Genomic DNA, 20,923 nt, shown 5'->3' on the forward strand with positions numbered 1-20,923 from the left:
CCATCCAACCTGGCCTTGAACACCTCCAGGGATGGACGGGGCATCCACAGCCTCTCTGGGCAGCTGTTCCAGCACCTCACCACTCTCTCTGTAAAGAACTTCCCTCTGATACCCAACCTAAATCTTCCCTCCTTCAACTTGAAACCATTTCCCCTTGTCCTACAGTTATCAACCCTTTCAAAGAGTTGATTCCCCTCCTGTTTGTAGGCTCCCTGTAGGTACTGAAAGGCTGCAATGAGCTCAGCCTGCAGCCTTCTTTCCTCCAGGCTGAACAAGCCCAGCTCCCTCTGTCTTTGTAGGGCAGGACCTCCAGCCCCCTGATCATCTTTGTGGCTCTCTGAACCCTCTCCAACAGCTCTTTGTCTTTCTTATATTGGGGGCTCCAGACCTGGACACAATACTCCAAATGGGCCTCACAAGAGCAGAGGGGGACAATCACCTCCCTGTCCCTGCTGGCCATCCCCATCAAGATCAATCTTTCCTCATACACCTCAGGTGACATCTTCAAATCCCAATTAAACACACCCACAAACTTCTATACAGTCTCTGTCAACAAAACTCCCCAAAATAACACTCCACATTTCAGCTATTATCCATTGCCTCATATCTGTCTTTCAGACATTGGTATATTTTAAGATAGAGCAAATGTTGCATTCATTCCTAATACTTTTCTAGGTGCATTTAGCATTTAAGACAACTTCAGTTACACATAACGCTGTATTTTTATTTGGGTCTATAAGGAAGAATTCATTTGGTCTTATATGTAAAGAAAGATGATGATGATACACAGATATCTTTGCAATTTACCAGGGAAAAAAGGTGGCAGAGGGAGATGTTTGATTGCTTGTTTTCATTAGAAAGCCAGCCTTAATTTTACATTCACTGCATTGTATTTTAAAAGAGATTCCATCTGCTCTGTCTGTAGCACATATTAATATTCAGAAGACATCTGCAATGTGCAGACCAAGCTTTTAATTGGAATCATGTCACAGCTACCATCACACAACACAGAATGTAAATGTTGGATATCTGCACTTGGCAGCCGCTTGGCAGCCTTATTATGAAGTCCTACTGAGACTGACAGTCTTTAAATAACGTGGTATTGGGGCATAAAAAGCTATCCAGAAAAATCAAACATTTACTACCGTGATACAGTTTTACAACACCATCCATACCTAGCATAGCTTACAGGCACCTCAAACCACTTGTGAGCAAAATGTCTTTTAGAGTCAAGTTTCAAAAAGCCGACAAACTGATACAAGTTCTTCAACCTGTTTGTTACAACAGCAATTGAGCACATCTCATCTGTACCTATAGGACAAAGAAAACCCAACTTCACTTGCGTGGTCAAGCTAGAAGCACTTACATAATCTAACACTCTAGCACTGCTAAGCATGTAGGAGCACCTAAATGCAATTAACAACTACACTCAGTGACTTAAGACACTTTCTTATAATGTCAGACAAATTATTCTGGAATGAACAATATAATTACTTTTTCAACAGGAAGTTAATAGCAACTTCACTTGCTTCAAACCCTTACCAAGTCACAGTACTGTAAGATCACATTTTCACTATCACCTACATACTTTCAGCTTGCACTCCTCTGCTACAGGTTCTAACAAACGGGGCAGCAACCAGCCACCTATAGAGAAAAACATTTACATGCAGACACACACACCTATCCAATATCAGCAACCAGCTGATCTGCTGGCAAACCAATCTTACCAGCAGGTAAATGGGAAATAGGAATGCTAAGAAAAGTAACATTTGCTTTTTATGCAATATACATTGTTATGGGAATTTCTCTTATCGTCTTTGCCATAGATTTGCCAAAAAATGTTTATTATGATACCATGATAATCTCAAGATCATCACTTGTTAGGATATGGATGTGTCACCACAAAGCAATTATACAAATACAGGCAACATAAGAACAGGGAACTGTGATCCCACAGCTCCAACCCTGATGCCCTTCTCTGGCAGCCTAATTGGCTTAAGGGATACTGCTTAACAACTGCTTTACCACAGCTCCCAGCACAAATACGTGACCTACAGCAGCAGAAGGGCACTTATTTGTGCTCAGGACACACTTGCACAGCCAGGCTCGAGCCCACACTCACACTGGCACACTGTGCACATCCACCACCACTGCAGAGCACGTTATACAGAAGTGCAACAATCACAGTCAGACAACAGAGCTGCCCCTGAGTGCAGTCCCAAACCTGAGCACACATCAGCAGCATCAGCGCTTCAAAACCGTTCCAGTGCAAAGGAAAAAAATCATTAGATTTAGCATTTCTTCAGTGGTCTGCTCATCTTTGCACCTGAACAGAAAAGAAGAATTAATGTGGGCAATCACAGATGAGAGGCATCATAAAAGCTTTTCCTTTTGCCTCTTCACTATTTACCATCTTAGAAAAAGCAGATCGGAGTCACTCCCAATCAGTTACTGCATGCCATGTGACAGACTGAAAGAAGCAGCTGTGAAAAAAACAACAAACTTCTACAGAAGCAACTCGAAGAAAAATATGGTAGAGAGAAGATGTTAATCTAAGCAGAAACAACCAGCAACAGAGACAGGGCACAGTGTTTTGTATGCCTAGCATGGCCGTTACACAGCTGTACTTGTCAGGTCAACCAGAGCTCAGGATCGGGTAATTATAGCTCCATAGGTAGTAGGATTTAAGAACAGCATCCTATAGCTAAAAAAAGAAGGCATGTAAAAGCTCATGGCTCTTTGGTTGGGTCACTTCTAATTTCATTACCAATTCCTACTGCCATTACTGATTTGAGTGATAAATATAGCATGTTTTTACATAAGACAAAGCTGGAGTGAATTGTACAGTCATCAGATCTGATCTGCATAAAAGAGCAAGAGGAATTTCAATTAGTAACACCAACATCAAGTGTGACTTCAGGCTGATTCAGAGCTCAATCTCACACATCCGTGTTTAGATCAGGGCACAAGACAACTTGTATACGCTAGGCACAGAAATGCTAACTTAATGCTATGCTGCACTGCACTAGGAAAGTACTGCCAGCAGGTTGAGGGAAGTGATGGTTCCTCTGCCCAGCCACATCTGGAGGAGTAGCAAGCAGCACTCACAGCACAACAGACAAGGACACAAAGGAACAGGAGAGAGCTTGAAAAAGGGCCACAAAGATGATGAGAGACTGGAGCATCTCTGCTACCGGCAATGCTCAGAGGCAGCAAAATATATAAAATCCTCTTTTAAAAAGTTAATGATCGTCCACATTCTGGACTAAGTTCAATGTATTATCTGCCCTCTTAGCCAATGTCAGAAAACGCATCTACTGATGACCTGTGACAGCCTGTGGATCCTTCCAAGTCACTGTTCTCTAGGATTTAGGCCTCCATCCTGCAAACATAACCACCACTGAAAAATATTCTAGCTGACAATGCTCTAATTGTGATATAATTTTGCTTGTAATTTTGTATTACACAAAAGTAACTTCTGTAACTTGCCTCAGAACAATGTATTTTGTACCCTTTTTTATTTCAGACTTACGTTTCTAATGATATCACACGAACAGTGAACAAAGCTTACCTAAAACACAGCACAGCTGTAAAAAGAATTGTCTCCGCATAAGGAACTGCCTCGATAGACAATCTCAGATTGAAACCATTATTAAAAAAAAAAGCCAACAACAAAACACACTTCCAATAACTGCACCCTGTGTGTGTTCACAGGAAGATGACTCTGAAGAGTGAAGATGGCTTTGTCCTGAAAAAAGTAAAAATCGCTGTGTTCTGCCCAGCCCAGGAAAAATCCTCTTTATGCTCAAGAACACTTGTAGTGGCTGCAGAAGGGCACAATTTAGCACCTACCCCATCTTTAGTTTGCCAGTAACAATAAAGAAGCCCAAAGCGAACCACAGCAGATGAACTCACTTTTAGTGGCAGAACCTCTGGCACAAAGCATAAAGCTCCCCACAGTCACTGCTACAGATTGCTTCAAAACAAATCCTGCACGTTGCAGATCTCTGAGCTATGAACACTTAACAATGTCTCCACAAGAGAGCTATGGAAAGATACACGACACAACGCTTAATAATCAAAGAGCTTAAAATGGCTTTGCAAGGATATGAGATGCTCACACAGAGTGCAAGAAAAACTGAAGTCCGTACAGACATATCATAGTTACACAAAGTCAAGGACTAGAACTGAAATCATTATTAACTACAGCTGGTGATGTTTAATTTCCAGATGCTTGAGAGATGGAATTAATATTATCACTCTTAGTTTCATTAAGTAACAGTATTTTAAAACAAGAATACTTGTGGAATCTGCTGCCACCGTTCCCCCAAAAGCAGTGAATGTTAATCTATGTTAATGAGCCATCCTTCATAACTTATCACTGCAAAGTCTCTCGGTTCTACAAGTACTTATGAATTTTAATCAGATACATTGACATCAGATGATAAACTGTTTCAGGACAAATTCCATTCAGAAGAAAAAAAGCAATTCCATCAGCCTTAGCTGCTCATTCCTGAGCTATCCTAGAGACACCCTTCATACAGAGATGCTCTCCACACCCATGACAACCTGGCACTGACCAGATCCATACACTACAGCATGTCCTTGCAGGTGCAATTCTTCCTCACTGAGCAGGAATAGTGGTGTTGCCACAGAAACAGCAGCGTTTCCTGGATCCCCAAAAGGGTGAAAAACAAAAAGCAAACAACAAAAAAGCCACCACCATCAAATGTTTGTCTTCCTTTTAAGATCTCTTCTTTGGAATATAGTTTTCTCAAAAGGAAGCAGAAAACAATATGCTACCCCAAGGGAGGAAGAGTCAAAATGGAACTGAAGGGCCACGGTGACATCCTGCTTTGTAACACTGCTAATATACAATCACCATGAACAAGGATCTCAGCACTACAACTTAGCCAAAAATCCAAACGAATGGGAAGTCTTACAATCATCACCCAAAAAAAAACAGACTGTCCACCTCTCCATACAAACTCCATACATGTTTTTAGAATGTTCTGCAAGTGAAACGGTACCTTAATGTTTGCAATTCTTCACTGCATACCACTCGGATCCACACTACAGAAAGTTACCAACGGAACATCATCATTTTACCAAAACTACCTTCTTACCTCCAACTTGAAATCCCAACCCTTCCTTACAAAGCAGTTTAGAAAGAATTTCTGAGACAAACTGCTCAACTGTGCTCACGCAGCAGCGCCCAGAGCAGAGTGCTGGGCTGCAGGCTCTGCAGCACCACCTCAGAACCACAGAACCTGCTGTTGCACCCCTTGGCAGCCGAGTTCCTGCAGGCTCTGCACCACGTCAGAGAAGGAAAGCTGGTCTTCAAGCCACCCTCAGGAAGTGCACAGGAAATGAAAGCAGCAGTAGCTTGAAATTTTTTTAGCAAATTGAAACAAAAGTAAAGATTTATGTTTATCTTAAAAGCAGTGCTACAGAATGGATACCTGCAGTCCCTCCCACATGCCATCAAAGCAAGCTGTTTCCAGAGCTGCCTTCCCTCCTGGGGGGAATTTCTAAGTCAACATTCAGAGCTGAATTCCCACTAGTCACTGTCTGCAAGCTCCACACAGAAAAGAAATGCTCCAGTATGGAAAAGACTTGAAGTAAAACTGCTACTAATAGAATGCTGGGCTTCATTATATGACAGCTGATGTATATTTATCAAATACAGACCAAATCCCACAAGTATGAGAACTGCAAGACAGGCTTTTCTCTACATCTCCTCCAAGTGTTCTGTCTGCGGAAGCGCACAGAAAACATGATCACCAAAATTTCTACAACCTCACCAACAAAAATGGAGATGAGCCCAAAGCAGCTGATTAGTTGTGCAATAGATTTCTGGAGGTTCTTCTTAAAGTCTTTTTCAGGTCTTTAAAAAGAAAAAAAGTGCATTAAAAACATCTCACAAGCATAAGAATCAACACTTTGGTGCAAGAGTCCTTTATAAACTGGACTTTCACCCAGTCAGATTTCTCAAACTCCCCATTACTTTTTTAGCCACTTGCTAAACTTGCTATGATTTACTGTTTCATGTCACAGTGATGTATAAATAACCAGAAGCCTACCCAGCACCTGAGTGCACTACGTGCACAGTGCAGACGCATTTAACGTGGAACTGATGGCTCCTCAGAAAAGAAATGAAACCTAAACCTGTGCAGTTCAAAGAACCTTGCAGTGCCAGAAGCACCACACAACTGCTCTGTGCTGTGAGCAGCAATACAGAGCCAGCCACGGGCCACAAGGATGCAAGTGCAGTACTGTATGCAAAGCCAGCTACAAGAACCAAAGAAATGTTAGAGACACAATAAGGAACTGAATGAGGAACAAACAAGGTTGCTAGGGCTCTATTTGCTACCGTCTCCTCCTTTTTTCATAAAAAAAATAATTACAACCATTCATGAATTTGAACATATTACTGAAGCTAGTGAGAAACATTCACAGATTATCTTGGCTATGGTTCCAGCCTTCATTTGAATAATGAGTAACTGCTCTTTGATAAACATTAATGTCTTTTAATGAGTGGTTTGTGAATAATTTGAAGTGAGATTGTTCTCTGTTGCCTTCTCTTCCCCACAATCCCCACTGTACTATTTCATGTAAAAGGGTACAACTAAATTTCTGTGTTAGTAGGAGGGGAAGACTGGACTCTGCAACACTGACAGAATTGTCTCATCACCCTAACATGGCTTTTTTAAATGAGAAAAAAACCAGCACAGTTAACAGGTTACTGTGAAGTATGACATATAAAGTATGACACCTAGTACTGCAATACACTCCATGCCGGAGCCTAATTTTAGAACCTATTAGAAGAATCAAATTTCACAACTTTCATATAATTTTCTGTATAGAAAACTTCCTAAACAAGGAAACTGAAGCTTCTAAGAATCCAGCAATTACTTACAGCAACCAGCCATCCACTCACTTCGTATTTAGTCATGCTCTTTTCAGAGATGAGCACACAGAGTAAAGCAGTTCCTATTTGTCCAAGGTAACAGCAGGATACAAGAGCAGAAACTGAACATAGAATTCTATTTCCCTGCGCAGCCATAGGAAATATCAGGAGTTCTTTCAGGAAGTACCAAGGGGAAAGAAAAAAAAGCACTGCTTACCCTCATTCCTCACATTTTAGAAAGCGAAGATCACTGAGGAAAGCACCATCAGTACATCAAGGCACTCAGAGCAAGCTAGGATAAGAGGAGATCTTTCTCAATAGATTCTAACAGCTTTCCAAGAGACGATATAGGAATAACAGTGGTGATGTCAGAACTGTACATGTAACACATGTATATCACTAGCATTGCAAGGAACTTCTCTTTTCAAACCAAAGTACAAGCTCCTCCTTACGAATGGAAATTAGCACACATTCAGCAGTACGCAGCCACGACTGCAAATTTCATGCAGCTCATCTTTAAAGCTCTGTTTCTCAGTGAGCAACCTGAATCCTTTCACTTTGTACCTGCAGCTCTCTCACTTTCTCAGGTAAAAAAGACATACTGCATTAATCTTGTAATTAATTTTCTATCTATACTGAAGATTATCTATGGGGCTCCTGAGATACTAATGGTGACTTTCTTAGAACTACATCACCTGGGTAAAAAAAGAAGCCTGATCTTGTAATAGAATAAGTATGATCTAGGAACAAACACTGAAAAGCAAGTCTTCTGTAATAAGCTAACAATCAAAATGAAGAAAATCCATAAAGCTTCGATGAAGGTACTAAAGAAAACTGGAATGAGAACTCTTTAATACTTAGTTTATCTTCGAAATTGCTCTTTGTGAACATGACAAATAGAGGGAGTGAAGTTCCATTAGTACTAACAGTAGTTGCTCTATGTAATCCCACAGATTTAAGTCAGTTAGAACTGGCTCTGCAAAAGCAAAGCCACGTCCAAGGGCAGCAGCTGCACAATGGCAGCCTTTCACTTGGTATTTTCTGTTCAACAAGTCCCAGACACTGGGCTGCCAGGGCCTAACAAAAATTAGAGCATTTAATGCACAAACATTTCTTTTGAAACACTGTCAACAGGAATTCATTGCTAATGCTTTGCTTTATATTTGATTTGATGTTATTGATGAAAACCAAAGAATAAATAGAACTGTAAGGTTACTTCTACACCTTCAGACCGCAAGGCTTGCTTACACACACACACTTTTTAAACATATTATGAAGAAAGAACATGCATTTATTTGTATATTAAACTCAATGGCTTAACAGTTAGATCACAATCAAAACCTTCCTTCCACCTCTTTGAAGTTCTGGAATAGCTGATTACAAACACAACTGCATCAACACAAGAGTTGGTCACACTTCAAGGGAAGAAGGGAGGATGCAGTGCTCGTAATTACCAAAGCGTCCCCTGAATTCCCTGGACTTTTAATAGAGAAGCTATTCTGTGGAGGCAGTTTGCATCATACAACACCATAACACCGTAAGATGTTCTGCAAAGGAAGGCTCTTGTAATGTTAAGGACAAAGAACTCAGAGCGAGGACAACACTACTGCGCTTTATGCTCAGTAAATTAACAGTTACAGACGAAGGAGTGGAAATACTGTGAAAAACCAAAAGCCTTTCCACTGTACAAGTGATCCCACCTCACAGGAACACCTGCAGTGACCCAGCAAAATGAATGAGGTCTGGAAATTTGAACACTACTCTTCAAAAGTGCCACTGTTGCCCCTATTCAATTCTTTTGATTTCTCATTCAATCTATTTCCTTGTTTGGGGTTTTGGGGTGGTTTTTTTTGGGGGGGGGGGAGGGAAGGGAGGGGGGTAGGGAGCAGAATAGCATATTATGGGTAACTGATAACTCACATAGGTGCAAGATCACAAAGAATGTATGTAATACAGTAATTCCCTAGGAATTCCACAGGACACATCAGCCAAGATCATTACAAGAAAGCAAACGGTGCTCACCAATAAGAAGAGAAGTAATCCAAAACTGTTTAAAATTAACATCAGGCATTTGTGTTGGCAATTCAAAAAATAAACATTTCCAAGATGGACTGAACTCTCATTCAGCATCACTTCCAAGATCCAATGATACAAAAGAGCCACTCCCATGCCTCCTGATTCCCTTCTGCTCACAGATCCTACGGATGTTTTAAACGTGACATTCAGCAAATTCTTTAGCATTATTTGAGAAGTCCAGTGCAGGATTCATCAGTATCTTCTGACCTGTTCGTTCAGAGTCATATGCACCATTTTTCTACATAACAACAGAGCATACAACAAAGTGACTGTTTTACTTCATACATACATACACGTATGTATACATATGAGTGTTATGAGTGTTACCTTTTGCTAAGCAAGCAGCTGAAAAGCACACTCCAACGTTACGGTGATACACGTGGATGGAAAAAGGAACTTGCACTAAAATAACTGCAATTAATTATAACATCTGTGTTGTTCAAGTTACAGTCACAGAATATCTTGAGTTGGAAGGGACTCTCCAAGGCTCACTGATCAATATTTTAGTTCCACTGTTAATTTTGCCTAAGATCTCCAGGAATAAATATGTATGTTTGTGTAGTTAATTAAAGCAAATCAAGAAAAACAAGCAGACAAAATGGAAGGTTACTGGGTCAACATCTTCCCTCAGCCATCAGGAAGGAGAGCCGCCTCACCTCCCTCAGGTTTCTTACAACAGAAGTATTTGCAAAGCCACAGTTAAGCTTCCAACAACAGAAAGAACACTTCTGTGGCCTTCATTTCACAGCCTTAGGACAACCATTCAGAGACTGCCTGTTGCAAGCACCACGGTCAATGACACTTTCTGAGAATCCTTGGCAATGTCCTCGGCCTGATTTCTGGAGCTGCCACTTCGCATCTTCTCCCGTTTCTATCGACTTTTCAGTTCTGCAGTCATACCAAACACAAAGGCTCTCAGGAAAGCTTTGTATGCATCAACTCTGCCACAGCCTCACAAATACTTCTGGTGGATGTTGGTTTTTTTTTTTTCCTCCACTATCACTATTTTTCCACACATTCCTTACGCTCCACTGTGCTTAACAACCACATCCTAACGTCCTCTTATTCACATATTCAAGGACTCAAATCAAAGATAAAACTTCTAAGAGGCAGGGAGAATAAGAAATCACCTCCAGATTTATGCTTAAGTGCTCTAAGACAACGGAGGTCTCCTCTTTAGTGTCACTGGCTCCACTGATGGAATACCACGATGTCAAAAACGGAACAGAACCACTGATATCCCTACAGCTACACAAAAACAGTTGCCACGTGGTTTACAGACTGAGCCCAAAGTTTACTCTGATTTTATTTCTTCCTGTTTTTACCATCTGCACTCAAAACACCTGGGGCAAAAATGTCTCTTACCTGCTACATTCTCTAAGCACACAAAAACAGTAAGATACACAGATTTCATGAGGCCAGAAGCAGAAACAAGATAACCACGTTATTTGTGCAGACCTCTTTCATACACTCAGCAAATACAGCTAGATCAGTCATTCAAACAAGGTTTAAATTTCCTCAACATACTTCATAGACACTGATTTTGTTGTTATATTTAAAAATACCCATGGAAGCACATTTATAATATCTGTTTGACTTATCTTTGCACCTTAGTGGTACATATAGAGAGCTGACCTAGGAAAACAAAGTGAAATTAATTACAATCTGCCCTAACTCGTCCAAGACGAAAAAATGCACAGCATTAGAGCCTGTCCAGCAGGATTATCTGAGACTTCCTCCAGTTATGTGTTTTCTCTATCTTTAGAGATTATCTGTTGGATGTTGAGCAGTCAATACATACACAGATCTCCCAGAGTAATGTAGAAGTATTTTCCTATCCTGTAGGACAGAGATACCAGAACCCTTAACTTCCAACGTTTTCCAGTTAATAAAATCTTCTATGGCAACATTCATAACAGAAGCCTGAAAAACACACAGCCACGGTTGACTGCCCCACACAATGTTAAACAATGCAAGAATCGTTTCCCTGACTGCACAGGGACCAAGTACAACACGGGACTATTCCTCCCCTGGGTCACTGAAGCTGTGAGCAAGGAACAGAGCGTTTTTTCAGATAAGAAGCAAGACAGCAGCAGTGACAGTACTGCCTGCCTGCAGAGCTCTGACCAGCACAAGTGACACAGAGCGGTCTTGCTCATTTTTTCCTCTGGGACAGAAAGGGGATGAGCAGAAACCTGAAGCAGAGGAACCACTTTTCTACTAGAAAGCCTCGCCACATCAAGCTATGCTTGAACAACTGTAAAATTTGTGGTGGCACATGGCTTCTCATCTGAACACATTTAACTTAAGAGAACTTCCTGGAGTGCAGCTGTCAGCATTCACCAGGAAAACTCCACACTTAATTCTCAAGAGATAGCTCAAACCCTGCAATGAGACAAGCTGATCAAGAAACAGAGCCGCATTGAGCGGCATTAAGAAAATCATTAGTAAGAAGGAAACCCTTACTCACATTATAAGCCACGGGCATAAGACTTGCAATGAGAGGACTGACAGCTGGGGGAACGCACGCATTTCTCACCTGTCCCTCCCCCCTTTGTCGACGTTCTCTAACAAAGAGAATACTCCGAGTTTTCACTAATCACGGGTCCAAAACCATACGTGTACCTACAAGTGCCATTCATCAAAATCTAAAGCAACTTTTCGCGCTGAAGCTCAAGCAGAGCCCCAGGTCTAAGCGCTGTGTGCCGCACGAGGCGGTGGCAGAGCGGCACAGGAGGCGTTTCACTGCACACACCGGGGAAGCGCCTCAGAGAGCCGCAGTGCAAAAGGAGCGGGTTTCTGTTCCCATTATTAGCGGCGCCTGGAGAAGTCGCCCACCCGGCCCGTCCCCGGTTTCGGACAGAAACGCCAGGATGAGCGCAGAGGAGACCGCACCGCAACACATGATCTCGCCCATCACATGCTTGGCAGCGCGCTCATTCAGCCGCAGGCGCAGTGCCGCCGGACACCGCGGGGCGCCGCGTCCCGCCCCCCCTCAGGGCCGGATCCCCTCGGCGCTACTCACGCTCGAAGTCGGAGTCGGAGTCCTCGTCGCCGCGCTCGGGCTCCTCCTCGCCGTTGGACTCGGTCTGCATGGGCTCCCCGTCGAAGCTGACCACCCTCCGGCCGTCGCCGGTCGCCTCCCGCTCGCGGGCATCCCGCAGCCGGGTGAAATACTCGGCGGCGAAGCCCACCAGGTCGGCCGGCCGGTGCCGCAGCACCTCCACCGTGTAGCCCTGCAGCAGCTCGGTGAGGCCCGGCGGGATCTCGATGCTCATGGTGCCGGCGGGACCGAGGAGGAGGCCGCCGCCGCCGCCTCCTTTCCTCCTCCCCGCCCCGCGGGCGGCTGTAGCGGTGGCGGGCTCAGGCCTCCCTCCGCGGGCGCTGACTGACTCCCGCCGCTCCGCTCGCGCGAGCCGCGCCGAAGGAGGTGGGGAGGAGGGGGGAGGACGGGACGGGAGCTGCCCGACCGCGCAGGCGCGGGAGCGGGCGCCGAGCCAACCGCCGCGCACGCGCCGAGCGGGAACGGCGCGTGCGTCACCCTGAGGTGCGGCCCGCGCGGGAGCGGGAACGGGGGCGCGCGGGGATAGCAGTGCGCGTGAGCGGCGGGAGCTGAGGGCGAGGCGAGACGTTCCCGCGCGGTCCGGCTCCGTGTGCTCGGTGAGGCGGCCGAGCCCGCGGCCGCTCGTCGTGCATCAGCCGCCGCCGCGGTGGAACTGACGGCGAGAGATGTTTGTGCAGATGTTGTACCTCGTGGAAAAGGTCTGGTCCTGTTCCTGGGCAAAAAGGGCTGAAAGGTTAAACAGCAGCCTGGAGTGTGGAGGGCCAAAGTGCTTTTGTGATACGCTTGCAAATCTGATCTTTAAATTACCTTTAGAACAAACTGACTCCTTTTGTGTGGTGAAAGACTAAGCGTGAACTGTGGAACTCTGGGAACTCCTGCTGCCGGTCGCCCAGGACGCCGGGCACACGGCGGTGTGTAGCAGGAGGGCAGTTGGTCACCGCTTCCTGCAGGTCAGTGACCCCAGACACCAATCGCATCTCCTGCTGACCTGCAGGTCTGCGATCACAGGGTGCAGCAGGAGGGGAAAAGGGGGCTTTCATGGAAACGCAGAACACATGGGGTAGGAAGGGACCTTAAAGATCCCAGCTTCCAGCCCCGTGCTGTGGGCTGTTGCCACACCTTGGTTTCCCAGCAGAATTAAGGCACTCGTACAACCAATAAGGTCCAGGGAAGCGAGCGAGTCTTTGTACCCTTTGGTACAGCCCGTAACATCATCACCTGCTGAGCACAGAGCGCCTGAGAGCGTTAAAGATGCAGGGTTTTGGAAAGGTGAAACACCTCCTTAATCCCTTCTGCACGTGAGCTTTGGAGATGCCTATTCCTGCATTGCTGCTCAATGTGTTTTATTCTGATTTTCTCTTGTTTGTACAAAACCTGCCATGTGGTGCTGCTGTTTGCTGATGTGCCCAGAGGAAGGTGACTGGGTGTGTGGCATGGAGCCCTCAGAATCTGATATTGTGGGAAAGCTGGTCCTGGAAGAAAATAAGCCTGTGCAAACATGAGGGGGATGATAGGGATGCTGGTTCAGTGACGCCACTGCATGTTGTCAGTGTAAATGTTTTTGTTTTGTTCTTCCTTTGTTTCAACAATAAAAGGGCAGGAATTGACTTGTATGCAAAATTTCGCTTAGAAGCCCAAAATTGTCTGAGGCTATTTATTGTGATTTGGTTTTGTTTGCATTTGCATTGTTTGCATTTGCCAAAAGGTTCCCCTGCTTATCCAGATGGTTTTACCACAATCCCACACAAAGATTTTCTCTTCATCACTGTTGCACAAAGGGCACAACCGAGGATCCAAGACCACCACAATTCAGTGCTTCTTCTGACTTGATTTTCAGTGAGGAAGGCCAAGTGGAAATCTTGTGGCTCTTATTACAGCACCCAGCCTCTGTTAAAAGGTTTTCTTTGTAATATGTCTTCTGGGCTTTTATGCCAGAAAAATTACCTCATGTATCAGTATAAAATGAATGAATTAAAAACGAGCACAGGAGGTGGATTTGTCACACTGGCTTATCTGGAGGTTTAGTATGAAGCTGCTTCTCCTGATATCTATTGTGGTTTTTTACAGCAGCCACAGCAGTTATGTCCCTTTTCAAGAAAAACAATTAATTCTTTCTTTTCTTTTGTCACTGCTACCGTATTATTTCTCTGACAGTCTCAAACAATACAGCAGCACATTTCAACTGCTCAGTGTGTAGGAAATCTAAAAAATACTATGAAAAATGAATGGATGCTGTGGGAAATAAAAAATATGGGTGAGTAATGAAGAAAGAACGTGTAATTCTAAGGGAATACAATCATTTTTCCTTCCCCCTCTATTCACAAAAGCCAGTCACATGGCGGTTCCCTGCTTTTGGCATTAGTCAGCTGCTGTATTAGCTTCTAACATTTGTTGATAATTTTCTCTCATTTGTGCCTGTGTGTATAAATCTGGTTATTTACATGAAAAAATGTGCTGCCAGTAAATATTGTTATGTCCCTGAAGAGCTACATTGTGTTAGCCTTCTGATATTTATATGTCCACATACAACTAATCAGCTTCAGTGGAACATAAACAGTGGATGTCTGTTAGCCTCCTTCTGAAGGTCAGTGGACAAAATAAAAAGCATCAAGGTCACCTGAAGCAGTTTCAAGCTATTTATGCCACAGTTTATCCTATTCCTTTATGTATTTTTTTTTTTCTTTTGGTGAAGATCTGAACTGATGGCACGTGCAGGCAAGAGATTTGTTTGTGAACAAGTTAATTGTCGTGCTGCCTGCTGTGCGTACATATAGTTCACATTAAGCTTGCTTTCATCCTAAATTTGCATTCCTTGTTTTGATCTTTACTGTAATAAGCATCTGCAAAAAAAGAATGCTAGAAAATAAATTAGGAAATATTTTGCAATTGCAATATGATCCTCTTTATAATAACATCTTTAATTCGTGTAGCATGACCAGTGCAATTCCTTTCCTCTGGCTTTGTAGTTTATTCAGCTCTTGGTGTGGAATGAGAAAGAATTCTGTAATTGATGAAGCTGATCCCCGCAGTATTCGTACCAAAAATATGTGTATATTTGGAATCATATTTAATACTGCTGCTTTGTTAGTATCTGAGAACAAGCCAACTCAGGATATTCTGATTCTGTGACTCTATTCCCATATTTATACTGTATCAACGCTGCTAAATTTTGAGGTCTCTTCCTTGCAGTTTACCTGTCCTACCTGGTCTTACGTGGCTTTGATGCATGCAGTGATACCATGGTGGAGCTTCAGTGCTTGTCATACCAGCAGGAGCAGCGAAGTTGAGAGTGTGAAAACAAAATAGTCTGTATTTCTGCACTGGAGAAATGATCAAATTAACCCTCCAGACTGGCTCTTGAAAAGTAAAATAAATCTCTTTATGACAAGTAATGATTTACTTCTCGCAAACCTTTCAACACCAAGCAGAACTCAGACACTACATAAACATATGTACATCTTGTATTAATTATACATGCCTTCAAATTCCCCTACAAGTAATTCAGCACAAGGATAATGCAAGAACACACTGAATATTCTGATGGTTGACATTAGAAAATGTATTCTCTAGGATTTATTACCATGAGCATAGCTTTTGCAGGTGACACACTAGGAAGTTCTTTCAGACTGACTATGGGCCAAAGCAGTCCTAAGCAAAAGGTTTAGAGTCTTTTACAAAGTGAAGTCCTGTCCTTGGCATGCTGAATTGTGGAGTTCATTGTCATGGGATGCTTTTGACAGAAAAAGTGATGAGGAATAGGGTCAGCACTGGCTTTGCAATTCAGTGGTTGGTTTGATTTCCAACTATCTGTTAGTATTAGGTGGAAGGAAGGATCATCCATAGTTACCTCGCAGTGTCTTTCCAGTCATCTCTGACTAACCATTACTGGGGCAGGTTATTAGGACTGCAGTACCTTTGGTCTGACCCACTTTGAGCTCCATGAATTACTCCAGTCAGAGTTCAGAGCATCTTAGCACCACAGGTGCCATTTTAGTGCTCTGTCCTACACCACTGCTATTCATTAGCAAGTCCTGGAAGAAGTAACTGGCTGGTGCACATATAATCATCTCTCTTTAATAAGTTTTAAATCACTCTTCCCATATTTACCAGATGCCTGTGAGTACAAGCATTGCAAGATTTCCTGAGTAATGCTTCTCTGTTTTATTGGCTACTCATTGATTTTGTAAGCCTTGAGTTTATCTTTCTTCAGTCTTTTCCAAATTAAGGCATTGAAGTCTTGCTGGTTTCTTCTCCACAGCCAGCCTGCTTCATCCCCATGATCACATTAAATGCTTTTTCTCTGTATCTGCTCAAATTTTACTGTGCTTTTCATGCTCACTCTGTTTTTCACATCTCAAAAACTGGACTCACCATGCTTTTCATCACAGAACAATGGTGTCTTTTTTATCCTCTCTAATACATTTCATTGTTTTTATTGTTTGGGGTGGGTTTTTTTTTTTTGGGGGGGGAGGGGAGAGGCTGCTATATCGTAATAGATTGAAGGTATCCCTAATTTTAGGCACAAAAAAAATAAAATTCCCTCTTACTTCGGTGTGTTTCTCAAGTGGTTTGTCAACCTATTTTTTAAAAATGTACAAGTAGGTTTCCCTTTTATATTCTGTATGTTTAATATTCAAGCTTTGGTTGGTTGTTTTTTTTAAAGTGCTCTACCACTGCTTTCTGCTGTCACTGTAAATGTGAGTATACATTAATTGTGCATAATGTACACAATACTGAGCTGTCATCTTAGCACAGGATCTAATGCAAACAGAAGAGCAATTCTGGGCTTAGCTACCAGGATGCAGAGATCCTTCAAAACAACACACAAGAGAAACCAGCTTCTCCTGCGTCTGTTTGGTTTTGTTCTGAGGAAAGTACTAAAGCTCAGAAAGCAGAGCTCTGATACTCTAATGAGCCAGTTTGTGGCAGGAAGTGAGATTCAGTACACATTTTTTCTTGTTGGCTTCTAAAGTGAGTAGAATGAGTGCTGTGTAGTCAAATAAATGAGACAAAACTGGCTATCACTAGTACCACGGCAGGAGAGAAAAAATCAGCTGTTGGAATAAGTGTATATAAACATTTGTTTCAGCTAAAATATATTACTTTGCTACTAACTTTAATCAAACAAACATGTTTTGGATCATTCTTGGGAAGACAATTTGCTGCATTTATTGGTCGTTCTCAAAGGATCTCAAAGGTAGGAGAAGCACCTGTATAAGTTTCTGGATTTTCACTGACAAAATTTGGTTTCTGTGCACTGGTAACACTGATTCTGGTGGTAACAATTCAGGTAGTAGAAAAAAGCAGTTTCAGAATACCTGATTTTGTAAAACATTTCTCCCTGACATTACCTTGATGTAGAAAGAAATGCCTCTGAGTATCGATCTGTCATACATAAGATATAAATGCCAGATGTAGGGGTCTAGATAAAAGCACTCTGGGACAGAAGACAGGGAGACAACCTCGTTGTTTGAAGTACTCTGAACAACACTACTTAGCAGTTGTAAAGTGGGTGATTTCCATGTGAGAGAAGTTGTGAGCAACTGTACTCGGATCTGCAAACAGCAAACATGTAAGAAAGAACTTAGCTTATCATTTGGTTCTCCTGAATACAAGGTGAAAACTGCACCCACTTTGGTTGTACTTTAGTTCCTGTTCCTAGCAATGAAAACATTACATGCAGAACTCTCCAGCGAAGTTGGTATAAATTCTGTGCAGAGTGGAAATAGCAGTCAGTCACAAGGTAGCCCTGACCCTGCTGCAACGGTTCTGCAGTGTTAGCATACACAGACTTTGCTACTGAATAGAGGTTAAAGATTTGTAGATTGTTTTAAGAGAAGACAACTAATTAGCTGGCCTGTATTTTAGTCAAAAACTGAATCTGAAGTATTGGCTTCTATCAGCGTTTGTCAGCAAACCCTCCTCAAACAGTTTTGTTGGGATACAGGAGTGTGTCCCTACAAAAGAGCTCTACAATTTGTTTCATCCTTGAGCCTTTGCTTACCAACCTGAAATTGTCTTTATGGCTATTCTTGTCCCATCCCTCATCTTCTCACGTTTCTACCTTGCACAGTGCACTTTACCAGCACTTCCATAAACAGCATGGTACTTCAGACAGGTTTCTGTCTGTCACTGTTGCTATTCTCATACTATCCATTGTCACTTTTGTCCATTAAGCATGATTAACCATTTCTCTGCTACACAGGCACCTTTGCATTTTCCTATTCATCATCTTTCTACACTACTTTCTTGCCAGTTGCCATTTCTAAAACCTCATCTGCCAGGTAGGCCCCAAATACATGGCCTATCTCTTGCCCCTTCTGCTCAGCTGCTCCTACGTGGCAGGTTGAGCCTTCATTCAGGATGAGCCTGGGGCTCTTTCCCCCTTCTTCAGTTAGGAGTCTCAGCACCTCTGCTCTTTAGCCTCATTTTATGTTGTCTGCAAGAGGAAAGCAATTAACAAATTTCACTGTTCCTTGTATTTTGTGCCCCCAGATCCGCACCATGCATACAACTGCAGTACATGAAGATGGTATAGTATTATGTTGCACAGTATGTGGAGGGTGCATTTTGTCAGCCCTTCCAGCTCAGTACAGCATATTTACTAATTCCAGATATTAAAACTGCTGTATTAAATGTAAGTTACAACAGTAATAAATGAGGCTGTATCCATCAGATCCCCAGCATTTTATGTTTACTCTGAAAATCCTTTTACGAACCCTATTACATGATAGCACTTATTTTAATTAAACTCATAGCACAGCATGCAGGTTAGTTAACCAATGCTCCAGAGCTCCATTCAGTTTTAGAGTAAGTTAGGAAGCATTTCCAATCGCGTTTATCTGTCGTCCTTCACACGCTGTGCGTGAGCATGCATTGTAAAAATGGTAATGGAGGATTATAGTCTCCAGGGAAGATAATGGCAATGTGAAACATCTCTTCTAGGCTGTTGGGTTTTTTTTCCAGTTTAGTTTAGATTTCTGAGTTATAAAAATGTGTTTGATGTTTGACTGCATTTTCAGTGTCTGCATTAAAGGAGCAGGTAACCTCAGCTTCCAAGCCACAGGACTGTAAAGCTGCCTCACCATGTTAAGCCCCTTTTTGTGAATCTCAATAAAAAACTGATGGGTTTTTAGACCTGAAAATGCTTGATGCTTCAACAATTGGAGTCAAATCCTGCCTGTAGCAGAAGCTAATTTGATGGGTGTTACTCGTAGAATGCTTCTCCTGCATCTTTTTCTGATTTTCATCCCTAAGTTTTCAGCCCAAAAGAGTTGTGTTTGAAAAAGATGAAGAGAAGAATGTGGTTTTAGGGAATGCAATGAGACAGTGCTTTATTAAATCTGGTTTGACGTGTCTCTGCATTGACATCTAGCTTCCATGCAGAAAGATCTTTAGATTACTCACAGCCATATTGGCAATATTTATCTCTAAACTTGTCAAGGTTTCTCCATGTAGCTGTTGTTAACAGTAAGTCTTAATACCAGGTCAGCCAGGAAGTGATACCAATGGGGAAAACAAGGATCCTCCTACACTTCACATTCTGTGTTACGCAGTGACATCCGTACACTTCTGGGTTCCAAAGTTCTCCACAAACCCATAAAAATACAGTCCTTTTCAAAGATATCTTGTGAGCATCTGCAAAATAGTTTTAGTCTGTTATCTTCTCTCAGAGCATACAGCAATTGTGAATCAGTATTCAGTACAGATTGTATGAGGTATTGTAGTTCTGCAATCAGATATTACTCTTTCTTTCATTAAGCAAGAGTTTCTTTCAATGACAGAGGCTCTGTTAGGCCCTGTCTTCATTAAACTCCATCATATCTCTAAGAGCTGTTTAACAAAGAATTCTCCTTATCTACTCTTATCGTCACAGTGATAACAAGTTATTTTGCTGTTTATCCAGAACGTGGTAAAACTTCAAAGCTGCTACAAAAGAATTTGCTTATGCAAAATGTTGAACAGTAGCAGCAAGCAATTAGTTGTGCTGCTGCTGTACACTTCGCTTCAAAAGGAACTCCAGCTTCACAATACTTCCTACTCTTTCAGTCAGCATTAGGTGCTTGCATTGGAATAGCACACACAACAGTTACACTGGAATCCTAGATCCACCGTGCCAGACCCTAGGCCAATGTGAAAAAGCCATTTCCAATTCTGAAAACTCCCTGCAGGTTCGTATTTTAAGCATTTCTATCATCAGGATACGTTTTCAAAAAAAGTTATTTGAAATATATTACTTTACGAAAGCTTAAAAAGTAACATTTCATACATTATCTCTTCAATCAAGTGAAGAAAATCCATCCTATTAAGAACTTGCTATCAGAATTTGTAACATTCATGTATAGGCACCAGCTGCAGATTTATTTAGCAAACTTGTACGGTGGATCATTGATTTTTACTGTCAGAGCAGCGGAGGGCTGAAATCTGCAAGAGCCTTGGACTTGCTCTGCCATTTCATAATGATACCAGAGCGAGTTGGTGGCTAGGATTTCTTATACATATCTGTATGTTGTTGGTTTTGTAAGCGATAAAGTTACAACACCATCGTTCTCCCTCCAAGACTAGCTTACAGCACAGATCTCACCCTCTGAGCAGGGAAATGCTTTCTGTTTCTCAGCAGCAAGCCCTCTAGTAGCTGCAGTACCCTGACAGGCTGTGATAGGAAAGTCCTCCAGTCTTTCAACCAACAAAATTTGGTGGTTAATTTGTCTTTATTGACAGTCTGAAGCATAGCAGGTGACAGCCATTAACACTGCTTCCAAATCATTAAGAATAGTGCAGCAGCCTTATTAGAGCCAGCTGGATTTAGAAAGAAATTATTTGTTAGGAAAGTGATCTGAAAATTTCAGTTAACTAAAAATAAAGAAACCTCT

The 20,923-nt window shown here is 42.4% G+C and overlaps 1 protein-coding gene across 1 annotated transcript in view; it reads right to left on the bottom strand.

Moving 5' to 3' along the window:
- The window catches only part of PRKAR2A (protein kinase cAMP-dependent type II regulatory subunit alpha), a 49,060-nt gene extending 36,762 nt beyond the window's left edge, over positions 1–12,298 (bottom strand). The window contains exon 1 of the mRNA XM_042823580.1: positions 12,012–12,298. Within this exon, the coding sequence (XP_042679514.1) occupies positions 12,012–12,264 (253 nt within the window). The 5' untranslated portion in view covers positions 12,265–12,298. The remainder of the gene's footprint in view (positions 1–12,011) is intronic.
- Between the last annotated feature and the right edge of the window lie 8,625 nt (positions 12,299–20,923).

This window comes from Centrocercus urophasianus, unplaced genomic scaffold (assembly GCF_019232065.1).
Source record: "Centrocercus urophasianus isolate 14NV4802_14NV808 unplaced genomic scaffold, USGS_Curo_1.0 seq_22, whole genome shotgun sequence".
NCBI lineage: Eukaryota > Metazoa > Chordata > Aves > Galliformes > Phasianidae > Centrocercus > Centrocercus urophasianus.